At 39.9% G+C, this 19737-nt stretch overlaps 1 protein-coding gene across 2 annotated transcripts in view; it reads right to left on the bottom strand.

Moving 5' to 3' along the window:
* LOC121299475 (kremen protein 1-like) overlaps positions 1-17195 on the bottom strand; it is a 29083-nt gene extending 11888 nt beyond the window's left edge. Inside the window, exons 1-3 of one of the 2 annotated variants that reach the window (XM_041227184.1) lie at positions 16567-17195; positions 4333-4495; positions 515-606 (exon numbers count right to left, since the gene is read on the bottom strand). In XM_041227184.1, coding sequence (XP_041083118.1) covers positions 515-606; positions 4333-4495; positions 16567-16642 — 331 coding nt within the window. In that variant the 5' untranslated portion in view covers positions 16643-17195. Of the gene's footprint in view, positions 1-514; positions 607-4332; positions 4496-6091; positions 6377-16566 lie in introns of those variants that run through there. The other variant, XM_041227185.1, reaches the window with a different exon arrangement.
* Positions 17196-19737: the final 2542 nt, after the last annotated feature.

Genomic DNA, 19737 nt, shown 5'->3' with positions numbered 1-19737 from the left:
AAGATAACAACAGCAATGCGATCGCTGTCCAGTTCAGATCACTGAGTCTGCCACAGTGCCTTCCTTAGCAAAGGGATAGCACAGATTCCTCTTGGAATGAGAAGAGGGCAATGCTGACAGCAGACAAAGAGTGGGACCCCCAGTTTTACAAACCCTCAACAACCGGGGCTCTTTTTTAAGTGTGATGTGCCTGTCCAGGGATAAAAATGTATTTTTCCACTAAGGGTGTATGGGTGATTGGGACATTAGTTTTGAATTTAATTGGTTTTTTGAGATCTTGAAGTGAGGATTCAAGTTCACACACAGCATTCAGTGGGGTCATGGCTACAAGGCATCACTGCCCAAACAGTAATTTATTTTTAATGGCGTTACAGCTAATGCTTCACACTTTGTGACAGAACAGTTTGAGAGGATAAGTGTGCTCATTTTGTTAAAACAGCTCCACGGAGCGCTATCCTCCTTGAAAATCATCAGGCGGGGGTTGAAATAAAGGGATGCTCAGGTTGACACTTACTCTGGCATGTGGGAATGTCACAGTACTTCCAGTAAACACTGTCCTCGTGATCAGCAATGTAACACCAGGGCCTGACATCACCGTCTGGGTTTCTGGGAATGGAGAAATTAAAAACAGTTAACCAAAAGAAAAAGAAAATTCTTTATCTATTGGAATCCCCTGTTTTTTTTTGTTTTTTTTTTCCTTTTCTCCTGGACAGTCCTCTTCTCTTCCTCTTTAAAACCCTTTTCTCCCAGCGCCTAGGTGCCTAGTCATCCGTGTCCACTCCAGAAAGGACAGCCCAGAGAAAAGACCGCCACAGCCAGCTGGGAGCGTCTTTGTCAACGGCATCAGGGGAGGCGAGGAATTACAATCGGAGTGTCAAAGGGGCCTTTGAGTTTTCTAATATCCTTAACCCATCTGTTCGTTGCTAATCATGAACCCTTCTCTGCTCAGTCGTAGTTTCAAGTCCAGACTATTCATGACCTATAGTCTGCAGCTTGGGGTTCGTCTTTGATCAGCAAATCCTTCATTTTTGTCCTGAGCTACTGAACCCAAGGCTGCAAGGTAAAAGGCTACTGCTTCAATGTGCTGCTTTATGGTGTGGATCTTTTATAGTGCAAGCATGAGCAGGAAGACAGTAGACTAGGAAAGCTGTTCATGCCCCTGGACTAGGAGAAGCAGTTTCAATGATAGTAGGGCAAAGCTCAGGTAAGCTCCTCTGATTCACTTAGTGCATGAATACAAAACACTGCTGCCATCTACCTTAATCCCTCAATAAAGGAAGACAACCAGGTTCTAGGTTGAGTTTCGAGGAGGGACTATGTAATCTCTGGAGGTATATATAAAGAAGGAGGTAATGGACCTGGACAGAGGCTTGCCAGGTTTCTACTTCTTTAAAGGATGGTGTCTGTTTCCCAAGAGTTCATTCAGCAGGATTTAGGATGTTTGGTTACCTCAGTCTAATCAGGTCGACCCGGCGCTGCTCAAACCAGGAAGCTTGTTCATCAGTCAGTCAAAAACACGATCAGTGTTCCATCTACTTTGCCATTTGGATGAAAACTTGCTTTAAAACCTGGAGAACCAGAAACCAGCTGCTTTGTGTCAATTTCTCAACAGCAACTTCCATATAGATGTATTTGTTTTATTTTGCAGTTATCCCCACTTTTTGTTCCCTTGAATGCTGTAGCATTTACAGACTTTTAATTTTCAAAATGTAATTGAAAATGTAACAGTTCTACTGATAATAATGTCTGGGGATTGGCCACACATAGCCTCTTATTGCGTAGCTAACCTGAAATGCCTCTAAAGATTCAGCACACATTCATCCTTGGAGTCATTACTCTTTCAATAGTCAGCCCACAAACATCCTTATTTGCTAGTGGTATTTTTGGAATTTAAAATCAAACCGATGCTGTTTGTATAACGCAGGTGTCATGCACACACCCATGCTAATGGAACGACACAAAACGATGGCGACCACATTCATATGCTGGGACTCATCTGCTCTTTTCTCAGTCCAATTTCCCAGTGCTTTTTTGGCTTTAGGTATTTTATGACATGCAATAAAAATAAACTATAAACTATTAGTGTTTTTCTTTCAAGTCAAACAGCTTGAGGCAAGCCAACAATAGCACTGTGATCTCAACACTCCCCCAGGAGATTTTCAGTCGTATTCTTGCAACAAACACCAAGGCCAGCTCCTGCCTCTGCAGATTTACACCTGCCAAGGAATCTCGGGTTTTGTGCTGCCTTTAATTAAATAGTATTGTTGGGACTTCATTCGGGGCTCAACAGCTGTACTCCCATTCTTACAGAACATATTATTTAAAGCAACTTTGAAAGCTATAAAAGCTATGTTATATTGCTCTATTTGTCAGTTTGAAAGCTATTTGCACAATTGCAACATTGCTGTACTGCAAATTAATTGCTTAGGGTTAAAAAATGAATAAAATGGATGATTAACCCACAATACAGAAAGTTGTAAAACAAATGCTTAAAACACACAATACAGAACGTGTTGAATCATGTGCTGAGATATATTACCTGATTCATTGTATTTTTTCTGTATAAACATGTATCAGTACGATTCCCAGTGGCTCATCTCCCAGGAGAGTATTATTAATACCCTCCTTTTAAAAAGGGTGGATGCACAGTGGGAAGGCTCTGCCTTTGTCAGCTGTGGTTTGATACAAGGCTGTGATGCACAGCGAGGGCCTCAGCTCATGTTCTCCAGTGCTGAGCCCCCACACCGACTCATCTCATTTTCCGTCCACCATTCGGACTCTATCACTTCCATCATATTCACGCTGCACTATTTCCTCTAAATCTAAGCCTGTGAAAACACCAGGGTGCCACCATCCCATTTTAACGTTATGGAAAGAACAAATCATTAAAAAAAAAAAAAAAAAAAAACTCTCCATCTGGGCCCCAGCTTCACATTCATCAGACGACCATGCAGTTTATTTAATTTTTTTTTTTTGGCTTACATGTTCACTAGTCAGAAACTGAATAGCTGTGTTGCTAAAAGAAATCCTCCAGCAGTCACCTGCTGTGCTGAATATTGCTTCCTGTTGGGAGGAGCTTGTTTTAATGTTAATTGTTTTGCGGCAGGTATAAAATCAATAAGAAAAAGCATTGCTTCCAAGCAGGGCAGCGGTTGGCGGTGTTGGAAGGAAACAGCCTCTTTTAATCTAAGCTTGAACACAGATTCACACAAAATCTAATTTCCTATTGAAATGTTACCGCTTGTATTCAGAAACCTGTAACCCTAATCTTAGTTTACCAGAATCGGGACAGTTTATTTCAATGCCTTTTACAGCATCCTTAAAGGGCCTGTGTGAGCTGCTGTAGGTTTGAGTACTCTCTCGTAGACAGACCGTCATCCAATCTCAAATAAACAACTTGGCAGCTTCTCCAGATAAGTGTCTACAAATGGTGTTTTGAAGTTTTACACTGAGCAGATACAAATTATATTTCTCTCCAATATTATCCACTGAAGTTCACTAAATCAGCTAATCTGTGTGCCCTTCAGGTCTGGAAGCCCACCTGGTTAATACAGTTTATAAACTTACATACCTGGCTGAAAAAGCTTTGGGCTGAACCGAGCTCTGTTTAACTTGGACAGTTCTGGTCATCAGTCAAGAGGCCTGTTCTTGTATATTTTGCTCAAGCAAATCTCTTCTATTTTCAATGAAAGTCGATACAGCAGGTAGCATAACTATAAATCCACCTGCCTAGGTGTATACTGTGAACAAAGATGTGCTGCAGACTACTCCAGCACTGTGAATTTGTTTAGATGCAATTATTTATCAGATCTGCATTAACAGCCAGTTATTAAGTAATAAAATCCCTAAAGCTTTGCATCATGATGAGTTAAAACTTCGGCAAGTCCTATAAAGTAGCTAGTTTCAATGCTTGTGGGTCTGTCTAAATGAGCTCCAATGTTTCACACCTTACTGGATATTCTGAATTTGCACTCTGCACTCTTCACAACACCATATGGACGATCCGAAGAGAACACATGGGTAACCCAAAACCACTGGGCTCAGCTTCCTGCTGCGTGTGCAGTTTACTGAAATCCTGTTATGTACTGAATAGACCCAGGATCAAATTACCAGAAAAAATGCAAATATTTACAAAACAAGAAGACATATTTCACTCATATTCGCAAGCCCTGAAACATGACACACTGCTCCTCTGGACTGGCATTCTACGCAAAAACATTGAACCCTTTCCAGGGAATTAAATATGTGTCGTACCTTATACAGTAAAGACTGCTTATTCTTATGAATTCCCTTTCGTGAGACACAGAACAGGTCTGAATTGCACTGAATTACCTGCAGTAGTTGTGTTTCCCAAGCCCCCCCTCTCCGTTGGGGTATTTCATTGTGTTGTAGGGGTGTTGGAAGGTCTCGTTCCAGTACAGACAGGGCTTCCCTCCGTGAAGACAGGTCTGGTTCTGCTTGCCTCTGTAATCTTCTCCATTCGCCGTGTAGCACTCTGCAGAACAAGGTGCATGCAGCACAGGTCATTAACCTGCCATGCAATGACAATGCAAAGTCTGGAAAGGTGTGGGTCGGGGATCAGTTAAAGAAAACATGGAAACACTGGATTTGCAAAACCAAAAGACTCAGAGAACCACATATTACCAGACACGTCTGTATTTTTTTTTAAATATAGATGTACGTTCATATATTGCTGATTATACATACACATTATATCACACACACATATATATATATATATATATATATATATATATATATATATATATATATATTATATATATATTTTTTTTTTTTTTTTTTTTTTTTAATCTTTTCACCCACAATGCAATTTATTCATTCATCTCCCTCACATTAGTTTCCACCATAACCGAGCATTAAAAAAGCAAAAGAAAACATACAAAATGAAAGCAGCATGTAATGCAAGACTGAACCCTTCAAAAGAATGGAACTACAAACATATGGGACCTTGACAGCGCTTCAATCCACTCCACCCAGTACCGGGTTTAAAATGAGATCCACTGCAAAGCAATAAGCCAGTCAAGCTCATAAAATACACACTGCACAACAAAACGCTAATTACACACAAACAGTGTTTGAAGACAGTTCACTGCGCTTGGTGCTTTAAAAGAACTGTGTAGGAGTTTGTTACAGACCAAGGCATGAGAAACCTCTTGTGCTGTAACAGACTCACTGTGGCAAAAAACAACAGAAGTTTCTTCTTATGTCAAAAAGTCTGACTTAGATCTTCGAAAATCAGATCAGATCGTTGAGAAAACGATATCTCCAAGCTGCTGAGCTGCACTTCCTTTGAAGGTTGACGAAGTTAATCAGTAAAAGACAGGCTTCAGGGTTTTTTGGCTATGCGATTATTTTTCAGATTGCAAAGCAACATATTTTCTACTAAATCAAAAACAGTTTGCCTCCCCGCTCGTTCCAATGATCTGCTCATGGTATTACTCAGAATTCCATAAACATGTGCTCCACCACACAAACTAATTGCTAACTATCATATGAAGTTTACAAGTCTGTAGTTCAAGAGCTTCTTTGCAAATGTATCATATTTTTTGAGTGCCAGTTTAGAGAGAGTGAGAAGGCGCCGTCGTCAGGACAAAGCAAGTGGAGGAACCAGGACAGCACCGTCATCAACACAAAGCAAGGAGACAAACCAGAACAGGACCGTCGTCAACACAAAGCAAGGAGACGAACCAGGACAGGACCGTCATCAACACAAAGCAAGGAGACGAACCGGGACAGGACCGTCATCAACACAAAGCAAGGAGACGAACCAGGACAGGACCGTCATCAACACAAAGCAAGGAGATGAACCAGGACAGGACCGTCATCAACACAAAGCAAGGAGACGAACCAGGACAGGACCGTCATCAACACAAAGCAAGTGGAGGAACTAGGACTCAGACCTAAGAACTTCTGGCTCTGGATCAGTTGTTTTCTGTGATCATTTAAGATGATTTTATACCAAAACTAATACTGCACTTGCACTAGAAAAACAAAATGACCTCCATGGTTTGAGGACTCCGGTAGCATAATTCACGAATCCCTCAAGAAACCACAGGTTCAGGACTCGTACCTAGAGGGTATTTACAGCTTTCCTGAAGAGTTCAGAATCGAGATGGTCTGGCATCCAACACACATCAATCCTCTGTCATTCTTCGAGCCAAAGCCTTTTTTATTCCTTGAGCCAAGCTTTGCTTTCTGTGTGCAGACTGCCTGAGGAAGAGCTTGTTAGTTGCCTTGCCACCCCCTCTGAAAGAGCAAGCAGGACTGCTTGTTTGAAGTCCTATCACAGGTTAACCCTTTGAGTTTGATAATGATTTAAACATGGGTCTCTATCTTCAAGCCAGAGTTAGGGAAGTGAGAAATGTGATCAAAGGGTCTGAGGTCATTACCCCAGTTCATCTTCATTATAGAATTCTTGAGAAGGCTCCATTCGATTTGGGTGCATTATTTAAAGGACAGTAGCTCTTTCAGCAGTGCATGGGCTCCTAATTACATTCAAGGGAAATTAGAATACCTGATGGATCTTTTACAACATCTATAATCACTGCTGCCAATTCATACAAGTTCAAATGAATTACTAGAAGGATGTTTGCATGCATGTAAAATCAAGCCAATGTGTATATATATATATAAGAATATATAAACAATGCCAATAAATGCACAATTAATTCAACGTGAATAGCATCGTGTTGAATTCATTATGCATAAAAAGAAATAATAAGAACTTATATAAAAAAGTAGAACTGTTATATACATTTAGATTACATAAACTATCACCATTTAATATGAACACATAATGCCACTCATGCATGATGTCACTCTTCATGAGACATTATGCAGAGTGCTGCCTACTGAATCTCTGACATCTCATCATTGCAAGAGCTGAGAGCCCTAATTAAAGTACCAGTGATTTAGTCTCTTCACAGTCAGGACTCTCAACTCCTGACAGGTACTTCTCTGCAATCCATCACCAATGCAAAGATATTAAGTTTCAATAATTGCAGTCTGTTAACATCAAACAAACCGTCACCCTCCTCTGACAATTTACAGTCTCCTCTAAAAACAACAGCTTATTTTGCCTGACATGTTTTATTAGGGCTCCAGGCCTGCACCTGCTCCCCCTCCCAACTGTCTATTCAAAGTGTTTACTATTTACTCGTGGCTCGGATAGTTCCCTGTCTATGAGTTCAGAAGACTTGTACATGGAGCTGAAGCTGGAGTTCAACCCTCATGTGTCCTCTCTTGTCAGAATGCTCACAGTACTGCCATACTGAACCATTACTTTATGCATTATTATACAAATGAATGAAGGCCATTACATCTTCTGCATGGTAAGAGATGAACAGTATTAATCTTATAGGTGCTGAGCATGCTGAGTGTTAATGGTCTGGATCTAATGGTGCCAATCCAAAGGTAATTTGCTTGCTTGTTTGCTACAGCAGGGGTTGACACAGTACATGCCATGTCTTGCCTTGATCTGGGGACAGTGCAGGTCCAAGTGGTTACATGAAGCCATATCATTGCAGTGAAGGACAGTCAGCAAAAAAAAAAAAAAAAAAAAAAAAACAAACAAACAAAAAAAAAATGTAGACATTTTAAGTTTTCAAAAAGTCTTCAAAACAGCAACCACTTGGAATACGTATTTAGCCTCCCAATCCCCACTCATAATGTGTTTGTTTTTTTCGGACTCTGTTTGTAATAACTCTGCCTCTGATTATTCCCTTCTATCATGATGCGATGGCTTTATTGTGGTTTGATCAGAGGCCTTGATTGAAAACAGAACCACCATTGCGTGAAGGGCAAAATCCCTCAGAAGCAGAAGCAAAAAAGTGGATTCTTCCTTTGCAACTAATCTCCTGCAATTATTTTCTTGGGATTACAGCTAACTATTGCCATATTATAGTGTTGTTTTTAAGTTGGTTTCTTGATTGGGGGGGGGGGGGGGGGGGTGGGTAGTTGCTGTCCTTGTCAGGTTCCTGCAAGATGAAACAAGGAAACTAAATAAAAGCTCTTGCCTGCAGCTAATTGAAGAATACTGTATGCTTGCCCACGCTAAATACCTGCCATACTAATAACTCACAAAAAAAGGAACCTGAGGCCTCTCCTCAGTCTTTAGCAGGATGCCAATTGAAGGAATGCAAGTAGTCCCAAGTTGCCAGATTGTGCCAGTAAGGAGGTCCCGCTACTGGCTTTTGACGGTGTTCTTTAATGTCAGTGAATTAATGAATTCACTCACTGTCGAGCATTGCTGGTACTGTGTAAGGAATATGCAAATGTTTTGATGTCAAACACAATTATTGTGATATCTCTGATGATCACAAGTTTGTTCTAAGAATTTAGAATTTAGAACACTGCTCCCTGGCCAAACCACCAAACTGCAGTTTGAGAAGGATGTGCAATGAGCATAAACCATTTATTTCCAACTGCAGCAAAAACAAGGTCATCAACTTTTTTTTTTTTTTTTTTTTTTTTAAATAAACATCCCTGATCAGAGTCGCTTGCCAATGACGGCACATTTTAATTTCCGTTTCTTTTTGCAAAGGAGAAAACAAATCAAAATAAATAACAATCTGTGAAAGCTGATAAAAAGGAACTTCAAACAAGTCTGAGGAGGTGAGCGTGACGGCTGACTTCAGCTTTTTAAACCCCATTTGGGAAAGCCTTTGTAGTAAAGCTCTTAGAAGCACTTTTAAAATGGCGCTGGTGGCTGTAGCAGCAGTCAGGTTATTACAGCGGTTAATGGGCATATGGGTGCAGTGGCAGAAGATATGGGTGTAATGTGGCTAATGGGTGCTAATGCAGTGGATGTGGGTGCTGCAATGAGGGCCCTGCAGTGATTAAGCAAATGGTCTATGAGACAAAAAATATAGATGGCAGCGAAATTGAAATTCTCTGGCTAGAACCCTGTCATTTATACATTGATGTCTATAGTATCCATTCGTCGTGGTGTTAAGTTTCACTGCAATTAATAACATACCGTGTTGCCCTTGGTATGCAGTGTTCCAGACCTTTATAACAAGTCGGACTGCGTGTGTTCTCCCTGAAGCTGAGCTTTGTCAGCTGAAGAGGCAGTTCACATACATTTTTCATGTGTTTCTTTGTTTTATGTCATGACCTTGACCTTCGTACTGTATGTCGCATCTTCATTCTCCCTGAAGCACATTGAAAGAGTGTGGTATGGAGGACGAAAAACAATGCCTGGTTTCATAATAAATGCATTGCATGACAGAGGCTTGCTTTTTATAAACCCCAAGACAGTTTTGGTTTAGTGTCAGTAATTCAAATATAATTCTGTACAAACTAACACGTCTCCTATTCGTAAAGTCTGGGTATGTTTGACTGGTGATATTTTAAAATGTACGCTTATCAGTCATGAATTAATGTTAGCATTAGGGTCCTGTATGAAGTGTGGTTTACTTCATTTGAATCCAATAGTAAAGATTATGCTGAGACCTCGTTGTGTGGTAAGCAACAACACAACCCTATTCACCTGAAGCAAGAATGCAATATCCAGGGCATTCTGCTCACATCTGGTTTCAATATTTTCAACAGTACTTTGACGTGGTAGGAATTCTACCTGACCATGGCTTCAGGCTACTCAGGAGGCAATGTTTTAGTAGCTGACAGGCCCTCTAATTGCAATGAAGGAGGGCCCTCTAGTTAAGGGTGATAGTTTTTAGGTCTAATGGCAGGGCTTTGTGCAGTGTGATCTGTGGACAAACAGATGGCTTCGGTCAATAGGGCTGTCATACTATTACCTTTCATGAGGACTGCATCAATTAGAAAGACGCAATGAATAGAAATGTTTTCTGTTACACGCAGTCATGGGAATGTTCCCATCCTCATTCAATAGCAGTTCAAAACATGACCAGTTTGCAGGGCAGTGTATTGATGGAAAGTGCACTGATGTGCTGAAGGCTGATTGCAGGGCAGTGTATTGATAGAAAGTGCACTGATGTGCTGAAGGCTGATTGCAGGGCAGTGTATTGATAGAAAGTGCACTGATGTGCTGAAGGCTGATTGCAGGGCAGTGTATTGATGGAAAGTGCACTGATGTGCTGAAGGCTGACTGCAGGGCAGTGTATTGATAGAAAGTGCACTGATGTGCTGAAGGCTGATTGCAGGGCAGTGTATTGATAGAAAGTGCACTGATGTGCTGAAGGCTGATTGCAGGGCAGTGTATTGATAAAAAGTGCACTGATGTGCTGAAGGCTGATTGCAGGGCAGTGTATTGATAAAAAGTGCACTGATGTGCTGAAGGCTGATTGCAGGGCAGTGTATTGATAGAAAGTGCACTGATGTGCTGAAGGCTGACTGCAGGGCAGTGTATTGATAGAAAGTGCACTGATGTGCTGAAGGCTGACTGCAGGGCAGTGTATTGATAGAAAGTGCACTGATGTGCTGAAGGCTGACTGCAGGGCAGTGTATTGATAGAAAGTGCACTGATTCCACCAGCCTTGAGGAGTCTTTTCCGAAGCATCCGTTAGGAAGCATGGCAAATAATGATCTCAGCAGAAACAACAATAGAGAATCAAACACAGCATTCAGAATAAGATATTAAACAGGGGAGACTATTAGGATACTAGGAAACTGTACACATTTAACATTCTGGATACTGCATACATACATACACACATACATACACATATATTTATTTATGTTGGTATTGTAACCCTTTTATACTGACCGATACATGCGGATACAAAATATTTTCAATAGGAATACTGCTGCATCCCACACTGTCATAGAAATCAAGGTATTAAAAAAATACATTGACTTTGAAAGGCTTCCAAAGATTTCAAGTGGTTTGCAACAGCATGAAACTCAGCTTTCAACACGATTCTTTGGGTTGCAAATATTTTTTAATGTCAATTAGCAGCATTTATTAAAGCTACAATTTCTGTGTTTCTGAAAATGACTGAAGCATACCCAGCCCCTTCAGATCAGACAGTTTCCACAGCTTATATGGGATTCTCTGAAGTGATTCACCTGCATGCTAACCAACAGTACAGCCTATATTTTGACAGCATAGCATAGTGACTTTGTGAACTCAGCAACTTCTGTACATCTATTCCGAAACAAAAATGCACTCATTGTAGCTTTGTTATTTATCTCCAAGTTATAGGTTAATAGTTAGTGAACTAATAGTTAATGGAAAGTTTAACCCTGCCAGACTAGACATGTCACTTGCTATATTCTAACAGATCCTGAAACTGCATAATCTTATGTACACTAGGATGTAGGTTTAGTACATTGTGAATGATGTAACCATGAATTAAAACCAGACTGTTCCATCCAGGGGGATAATTCTGTCTCATAAATACTGAAATCATTACATTTGGGAAGCAGGGTAAGAGATTGTCAGTTCCCATGTACTAAACAAATGATGATGACTTCTTTAATGTTAGTCTCGTGTAAAATGTAAACTGTCATACCTTCTAGAGTAAACCAAGAACCACATGGATGTTGGTTTTGTAGGTACTAATATTCGCTGGCATGCACTAAACATTCATGCTCGTCTCATACGCAGCGCAGCAGAGAAGCGGTTCTGATTGCCAGCCAGCTCTGCTTTGACAGCAGGTGGGGGTAACTCTATCAGTTCAGACTGGGGGGACTTAAAAGTGATGAAAACCAATCACTCTACACTAACAGGGGTGTAGTGTTTGATCACACAGTACTGGGATTCTTCTTCGCAGTACTCCAATATTACCAAGCTCCGAGGTCTAGCTGGTAAAGTGAAGCTGCACTGATAAGCCTTCCCAATCATGGTTAGGTCTCTAGTGAATTGAGGGGAGTGATCCCGATTTGGCCCTCAGTGGTTAGTCTGTAATATAAAACCATCTGAAAAGGGAAACTCGACTGAAAAGAGGGTGGATAATACACAGAGCAGCGCTTACATCTAAACTGCACATATCGCTATGGGATATACACATTCATTTAGATTTTCCTAACATGAAATTTGTCACCTGCGTAACTTCACAACTTTAACAACATCTGTTTACTATCTATTCCGGAGTCCTGAAAAGTCTTTTAAAGGCTGATTTCCTGGAGAGAGGAAGCCGGTACTGCAGGCATCCTGTCCAGCACTGATCTGCCTCTCTGTCAGTAAACATAGCATTGAGGAGTGTTTTCAGAAGCAGACTTTGCCAGGTATGACCACAGCAGAAACAACAGTAGAGAATCGTAAGGAACTCTGGGTTTCAAACATGAAACTCAACATCCGGAAATCTGTAAAGGATCAGCTTTCCGAGACAATTTTGGGGAAAGCTTGTTTCTCACAATGAATAAGAGAGCACTTCTGCTTCCAGTGCTGTTAATCCAGAACCTTTTTAACTGAGACTCAAAATCCATCTCTAAAAGCCCTGACACAGATGTGACTCCAGAAACACCAGCACATGAGAGAGAAGACAGGCATACATGAGCAGCAGACCCTCTCGTTCCTCTGAGATCTCTGCCCTGTCTCCACTGGAAGCAGTCCTTCCTTGCCCTGAATCTTTACTCTACAGTATGTGCACACATTCATGTGAAATGACCTGAGATTATCTTCCAGAGATCTGTCGTCTCTGAAACAAAGATGCCTCTGTTTCCATTAACTGGAATCTGCAGGAGGACATCTGTAAATAAAACAGGCTTGTAACTTAAAACAGAGAGATCTATAATCGAAGACAGATTCGGTGGATTAAACGCGGAGCAGCACATAAATCTAAATGGCCAATGGTCCTGAGACTAAATTGTGGTGGGTAAATGCACTTAGTGTATGGTGTGTAAAATCACAGGTACATGTAAGGGTGCTTTTGTGAAGATTCTGGATACTGTCACAGCTTAGCTCTCTGATCCCTGACTAGCAAGCAGGATTTCGCAGTTTTCTTAGCACATTAGAAGAGGAAATAGCGTGGGTATATAAGTGTTGTATACTGGGACTGAATCCATCGCCTCCAGGCGCACAACCTGTTGCTTACCTCCCTAGATTAAGACGGAAATCCCAGTTTGTTCAAATGAATCCTAACTGAACCGCAGTCCAATAGACTTGACAAGACTGAGAAGGGGCTGCCAGATATATCGAGTAATAAAAACCACACTCTCTTGCTACTGCTTTCAAAGTGACTTTCACCGGAGATTCATTACAGAGCTGTCGTCTTACACGGAAAAAGCCTGACAATGTGTAGCATGTAACAAATCACAACAACTTAGTGCAAGTGTTTGCTACGACTCTGTCTACATGGCATAAGAATATGTTAGCTGTCATACACAAGCTGGCACTGTCTTTTAGATTGATGTGAGCAGGGTCACTTTTTAACGATGAAGCACTTATGAAAATAAAATAAGGAAAGAGCGTACAATGGAAGTGCAGTGCATTAGAACATTGTTGAACTACATACTAGACATGGCATAACTTAACTTAGTGTGCATTACAGACACATTCATTTAGATGAAGGGCTCTAGGGGTCAATTTTAAAATGGCACAAAGTTACCAGAAGCGAAAATACAATCTAACGATCTCTTTACGTGTTGAGGTGACATTTTCTCCATTTGTATTGCAATGGTATCGGATTACATTGGCCCTGCAAACGAGAAACAATCGCTGTGTCTCTAACGAGTCACATGACTGAAGCAAGTGGCAAGCTGCACAGATTCACAGAGTTGTTGATTTTTAAGGACCTTCTGCTCATACAAACTATCACTTTGAAAAGTTTCTATTATAATGAAAAAAATAGACAAACATGGTGAATGGCAACACATTCAACACAAGATTTGCTAAACTATTTTTTTATTGTATTTTAGTCCTGCAAGTGAAAGCGTACAGTAAACCACAGCTTGTGTTATTTGTTTAGTTTTTCCTTTCCAAAATGTTGCATACCTCTTGAGACTTGGTCCACTGGTTAGATACAATGCTTTGTTTCTTGTGATTGTGGGCTTTAAGTAATTAAAATAACATCTGGAAGAGCATTTACTAAATAAATAATAAATAAATAAATAATTGGCCCTCTTGAAACAAACATGATATTTAAACCACACTGATTATTTTTGCTTGTTTTTTTCTTATTTTCCAAATGAAATGTGAGCATTCAAGGACACCTCTGTTTTTTTTTTTATAAGAATCGTTTCATGGAGAATTTACTGTAAATCTGCTTTAGACATAAATTACATCCATTTCTAATGCTCTAAAGAACTCTCACACGCTATGTTTCCAGGCAGTTTCAGCGCTGGCAAACAAAAAATAAAAAAAACCTGTAGGGAAACAGAGACTAGTATTTGAATCTGTCAAATGTAAATGTAGGTCACTTTTGGTTCTTTTGCTTTATTATGAGTTGTGCACCATCTCATGTACATTACCCTCCACCAGGACTGGGTGGAGCCAGGTGTTTTAGAGCTCTCTGTAATGGATATTGTAACCTTTGCATTAGATAACTGTACACCAGTTACAATACGTATTTCTGTTAATCTATGCAATGGCGATTGTCAAGATCAGGATGACATTGTTCGTCCTTTATTTGTGTTGGTCTTGTCCCAACCCCCTTCTCATACTGAAAAAGTTACAGTTCAAAATCTGCCACTGGTGCCACCTTAAGACCTAACTGTGCAGTTCCAGAATCAAGTGCATGTTTTAATGGTGACTTCATAACTGTTACAGCAAGCAAAATGTTACTGGTTGTAAAGCTAAACTGTAAACCTACACAGTATGTCTTGAATGCATGCATGTGTGTGATTGTGTGCGTGCGTGCATGTGTGTGTGTTTGCTCAAGTCTACAGTAATATTTTTCACCACCCCAGTTGTGTTTTGTTTTGTAATGATATGCTTCAGAACTCAATTACAATGTGTCTGCACCATATTGTCCTTCTGTAATTAACTGGTTTCTTTGTATACTGGTGGAGAGTAGATTCCTTTCAAGACTCTCCCAGATTTTCAAGTTTCAACACCCCATAAGGAATATGAATTGCATTCCTTTAAAAGAAGCTCGGCTGAGCTGTGTTAAAATTAAACAAATCTTTTCTTTCTGCTATGATTCTTGTATTAAAACTTTTTATCCTAAGCAGTCTGTTTCATTTACCAAAGCCTGCTCTATTCGTTATGAACCTCAAGTAACTACAATACATAGCAGACAGTAGCCAACAACAAACACGTTGACTCCAGAAAACAATTGCAGACCGCTCTATTCAGCCTCAAGTAACGAACAATAGCATGACTAGCCAACAACCAGTACAAACACTTGCTCCCATAAACCTGCTAATGCCGATTGGCAGATGGCACAAGCATCAAAAAAAGCCCAAAACGCTGCAGCATGCATAGGATGGGAAGTCCTCTCTCTCCATGCCATCTTCACTCTGTCAATTAACTCTATATACATTAAGTACGTAACAAAAGTACGTTAAACAGCATACAGACAAAGGGATTTAGGTTAAATTTACAACATGAAACAAATTCAAACTATTTATATAATATTTCAAGATACATATATATATTTATTTTGTGTGTGTGTGTGTGTGTGTGTGTGTGTGTGTGTATATATATATATATATATATATTATATATATATATATATATATATATATATATATATATATAATTCAGTAGCATGTGTGTAATTCAGAAAAGCTATCCCAGAGAGGTATGCTCGTGCAGTATGACTGAACGAAAGATGAAAGGTGATATCTGGACTGACGGATTGACTCAGCAAGGAGTAAACAGGGGCTATGCAGTATATGGGCATTGCAGTTCTTAACAATCCTTCAGTCCTGTTATTGATTGGTTTTGACAGCTGTGATCTTGTAACAGGCCTGGTTATTACTTGTGTTTGATGCAGAATTAACAAACTTTCCAGGCTGAAGCCATAAACTGCATGAAGATTTAAAAACACAAATAAAAAGCCAGAAATCCATGCAGGCAAGTCTTCATTTGTAATCATTTTCCACTTCCAGCTCTAATTGTGTGTCTGGGGTACCAAATTGAAACCAAGAAGTGGGTTATTTACTTATCTTTTTATACTGTATATAAATCTGATTTCTTCTTCTTCTTCTTCTTCTTCTTATTATTATTATTATTATTATTATTATTATTATTATTATTATTGTGTTTCAACATGACATGCATAATCTTCAGAATTAAGAAAAATCCATGATTTACAGTATGAGCTAAACGGAACAGTGTACAGTAGATGCAGACGTGTCAAATTAATGGGGATTCCACTGCATACATGTGTGTCAAATAACAATAATCATCTAATATAGCTTTATATTAATATAGCTAATTTCACATATTCGTCAATAATAACATCGCATTTAAACGGATATGCAAACTGCAGTTATGTATCAATTGTGTAGCTTGTGTAGCCAACATGTAGCGCTGCTGTCATAAAAAGTTGCAGTCTGCCTATGTCTAGTTACTGTACTAAGCGTTGTACAGCATGATAATGCACACGCTAGAATAGCCAATGCAGTGTCCTGCCTGCAGTGCATTCTATTGAAACCCGTTCACGTGAAATGGGTCAATGCTGTGACATGTGATACACGCTTCTGTAAAAACCAGAAAGAAGTGTATTAACTTACCCGTTTCAAACTGTGCAGAAGAGAGTGCGAGCATAAATCCAGCTACAATGAGGACGGAAACAGTGAAAGAATCCATCTCCAAATCTCCCAAACTGCAGGCTGTGAAGACACCCACAGCTTGATCTTAATGTTTTTTGAACAGGGGGAGTCGCAGGTGACTTCTTGTTATAGACGCAGCGCCTCCCTGATCTGAAAAATCAAGTTGCGAGCGTTTCAAGTTAAAGCTACCTCTAAACACATCTGGTCTCTTAACTCACTGCTGATCGGAATCATACAGACATGAGAGATAGCAGAAAGCAAGGATCCTATTACCAACCATGTGACAGGAAATCGGGGCAAGTTCTTCAACCTGCAAGACTGGGCATGGAACATGGTGCGCTCGCAGTACTACGCGCCGCTGGTGCCGGTTTGGAGAGCGCTGGCAGCGTGCACTCGGATTTACTGTAGTGAAGTACAGTCGCCTTCTTTAATTAGCTCTGTGGACCTGCGTTGTACAGCTGTACAGTCTTTAAGAAAAAAAAAACAAAAAAAACACGATTACGTTAACGACACAGCTTTAAATTACAGGTTTGATGGCTAGCTTGTTTATGTTTCTTTTTAAAAACATCCGTTTATTTAAATAAACATGACCAAAAGAAAACAAATATATAACAAAATATAAAAAATAATGGCTGTAAATAATGAATTGGCATAAAAAATAAATAAATAAATAATACTGTAAAATCTATTTACGATGCAGAAAGTGGTGACTGCTTTTTTTTTTTTTTTTTTTTTTTTTTTTACTTTTTTGTTTCCGACGAATTTGCTGCAGATTTTATGAACCCATCATAGGGGTAAGTGTTCCAAGTTGTAAGCGACTGAATGTCATTTATATAGCGGGGTTGTATCTACACGGCATGCACTAACATGTAAGGACCTCCACACAATATCAAACTGTCGACTCCATTGCAAATGCTCAGACTGCTTGAGTGCGCTTTGCTGGTGTGTTGCTGTTTTCCATTTAGACAGATACAATAGTTATGACCCTTACATTTTGCACGAAATGTGTATAGTTTCTATCTGATGCATGATGAAGTGTGCCGACATCACCTTCCAGGGAGCGAGTCTCGAAGCACCCGGGGCTAGGTGAGCGGCGGTCAATTAGAGGCGACTGCTTCTTAGAACCGCTGCACTTCTCCGATTTCAAAGGGCTTATTATACTGTGCAATTATGTTTGGAGCAGGAATGGGAAGATTCTTTCAGCTGCAGAGGAGTTAATAAGTAAAAAAGATACAATAAAACCCCAGTGTGTTTAAATAGAATAAGCTACTGTATGTATTGATGACACAATAAGACATTTTTGCTAAAGTTTGTCTTCAAGATAAAAGGCTGTACATTAGCTAATGTTAACCAGATTAATAATAACTCATGTAAGGGGGTTCACCTTACCCTTCTGTGCTTGTTAACGCCTTCTGATTGTGAAACATGTATAATGTTTAGTTTAGAGTAAATGGATCCTTTCTCTAAAGGAATACAACACTGTTCAGTAACCCTACAATAATCCCAGTCGTATTCAACCATTTGCAGGGTTGCGTTTGGTACCCCAGCAGGTTTTAATGAAAGTTGACAAACACTGTCCACTGCTTTAAGTCTTCTCTGGAAACAAAGGGTTTCATTTTTTTCAATACAGATCATTAAGTCAATGTGTGTTTTCTCTTTTGTCAATTTGATCAATGTTAACCAGCTATTACACATGTTGATTAGATAGCTATACATGAAGCCCTTGCCTCTGTTTATTTCAGTCAATGCTGCAGAATGGCACCCTTGTGTTTGTGTTTATGTTATTCAAAAGCCTGGCTGAAGAACTGCAGCATGTTTAAGAGCGCAAGTGAACTGTTGTAAGAATGAATGTTATTGTAAGCACCCAACAGACAGGGGTAATACTCCCAGACAATGAAGCATTACCTCATAACATAGAGTAAGGAAGTCTGGAAAACAAAAATGAAAAAAAGCATTTGTTTACAGCACAGCACAGCTAATATGAGATCTCCCTCAGCAGGTATGGGTTATTTAGTAAGAGAGATGGAATATTTATAGCAAAGTGCAGTGAAAGCCTGGTAAATCTTAAGCAGGCATGGTAAAGCATTGTAAAAGATGCTGAACTGCCAAATATGGCATTTCAGGGTTCAGTTGAAAGCAGAAAATAGTACAAGCAAAAGTATTTTTAAAGGCATCTGAAAATGCAATTACACTGAATAAAATATGTCCAGGTATTTCCAATACACTTTGCCAAAGCAGCTCTGAAAATAAGTACATGCAAAGTTCAGTTCCACAGGACTTTACATGGAAGAGATTTCAGAGGAGCTTCGGAGGTACTGGAGAGAGCTTCACAAAGAGGCTGGTGGCTGGACCTGAACCGGTGCTGAATTATAACAGTTACATAAACAGTGTAGAAGGGAAGAGAAGCTTGCACACTCAGGAGATGTAAAATGCTTAGGGTTTTTTTTTTTTTTTGTCCAGTATTTAATTACAGTATAATGTCTCAGAACTGGTATCCTCCCATGGAAGGGCAGTCCAGTATTTTCCAGTGGAAACACGACATGCCCATTTCAGACCCACACTTTCTGTTCCATAGTCAGGCTTCTCCTTCAGCGGTGTCTGATTGCACCGCAAACCGCGTCGTTCCATTGTGACCCGCATCCTGAATGTGTGGATTTTGATTTCCTAAACCATCTGGTCTGGTCTGCGTCCCTTCATTTACTCAAGGGCAAAATGTCACAAGAAATTACAGAAGATGTCTGCTTTCAAAAGAGCTACAGGCAACACGGCTTGGCAAACAAGGAGGACAATAACTGTTTACAGACAGTATAAGGTGAGGTTCTTAATGAATGTGTTTATTTGGCTGCATCACCTGCACATAAACCAAGACGAATTAAAGAGCTGGCAGTGGATAATGCCAGTGTTAGCTCATTCATGCTCTTCGTTTCTACTTGGTTTTTCTTCCAGGATATCAGGATGAAAGTAAAAAGTAGTGAAGGCTCTCTCTTTTCCATTACGCTGGCTCAGCAGATAAAGGAAGCTCATGCATCAGAGAGCGAAGCGCTCATGTCATCTCATCCTATTTGACAAACCCTGGCAGCGTATTCATTATCATCTCTGCTGAAATTCCCTGCTTATGCAAAACTCACAGCA

Source organism: Polyodon spathula, chromosome 25 (assembly GCF_017654505.1).
Source record: "Polyodon spathula isolate WHYD16114869_AA chromosome 25, ASM1765450v1, whole genome shotgun sequence".
NCBI classification, from domain to species: Eukaryota; Metazoa; Chordata; class Actinopteri; order Acipenseriformes; family Polyodontidae; genus Polyodon; species Polyodon spathula.
The sequence above is the reverse complement of the archived record's forward strand: the minus strand, read 5'-3'. Positions and strand labels throughout refer to the sequence as shown.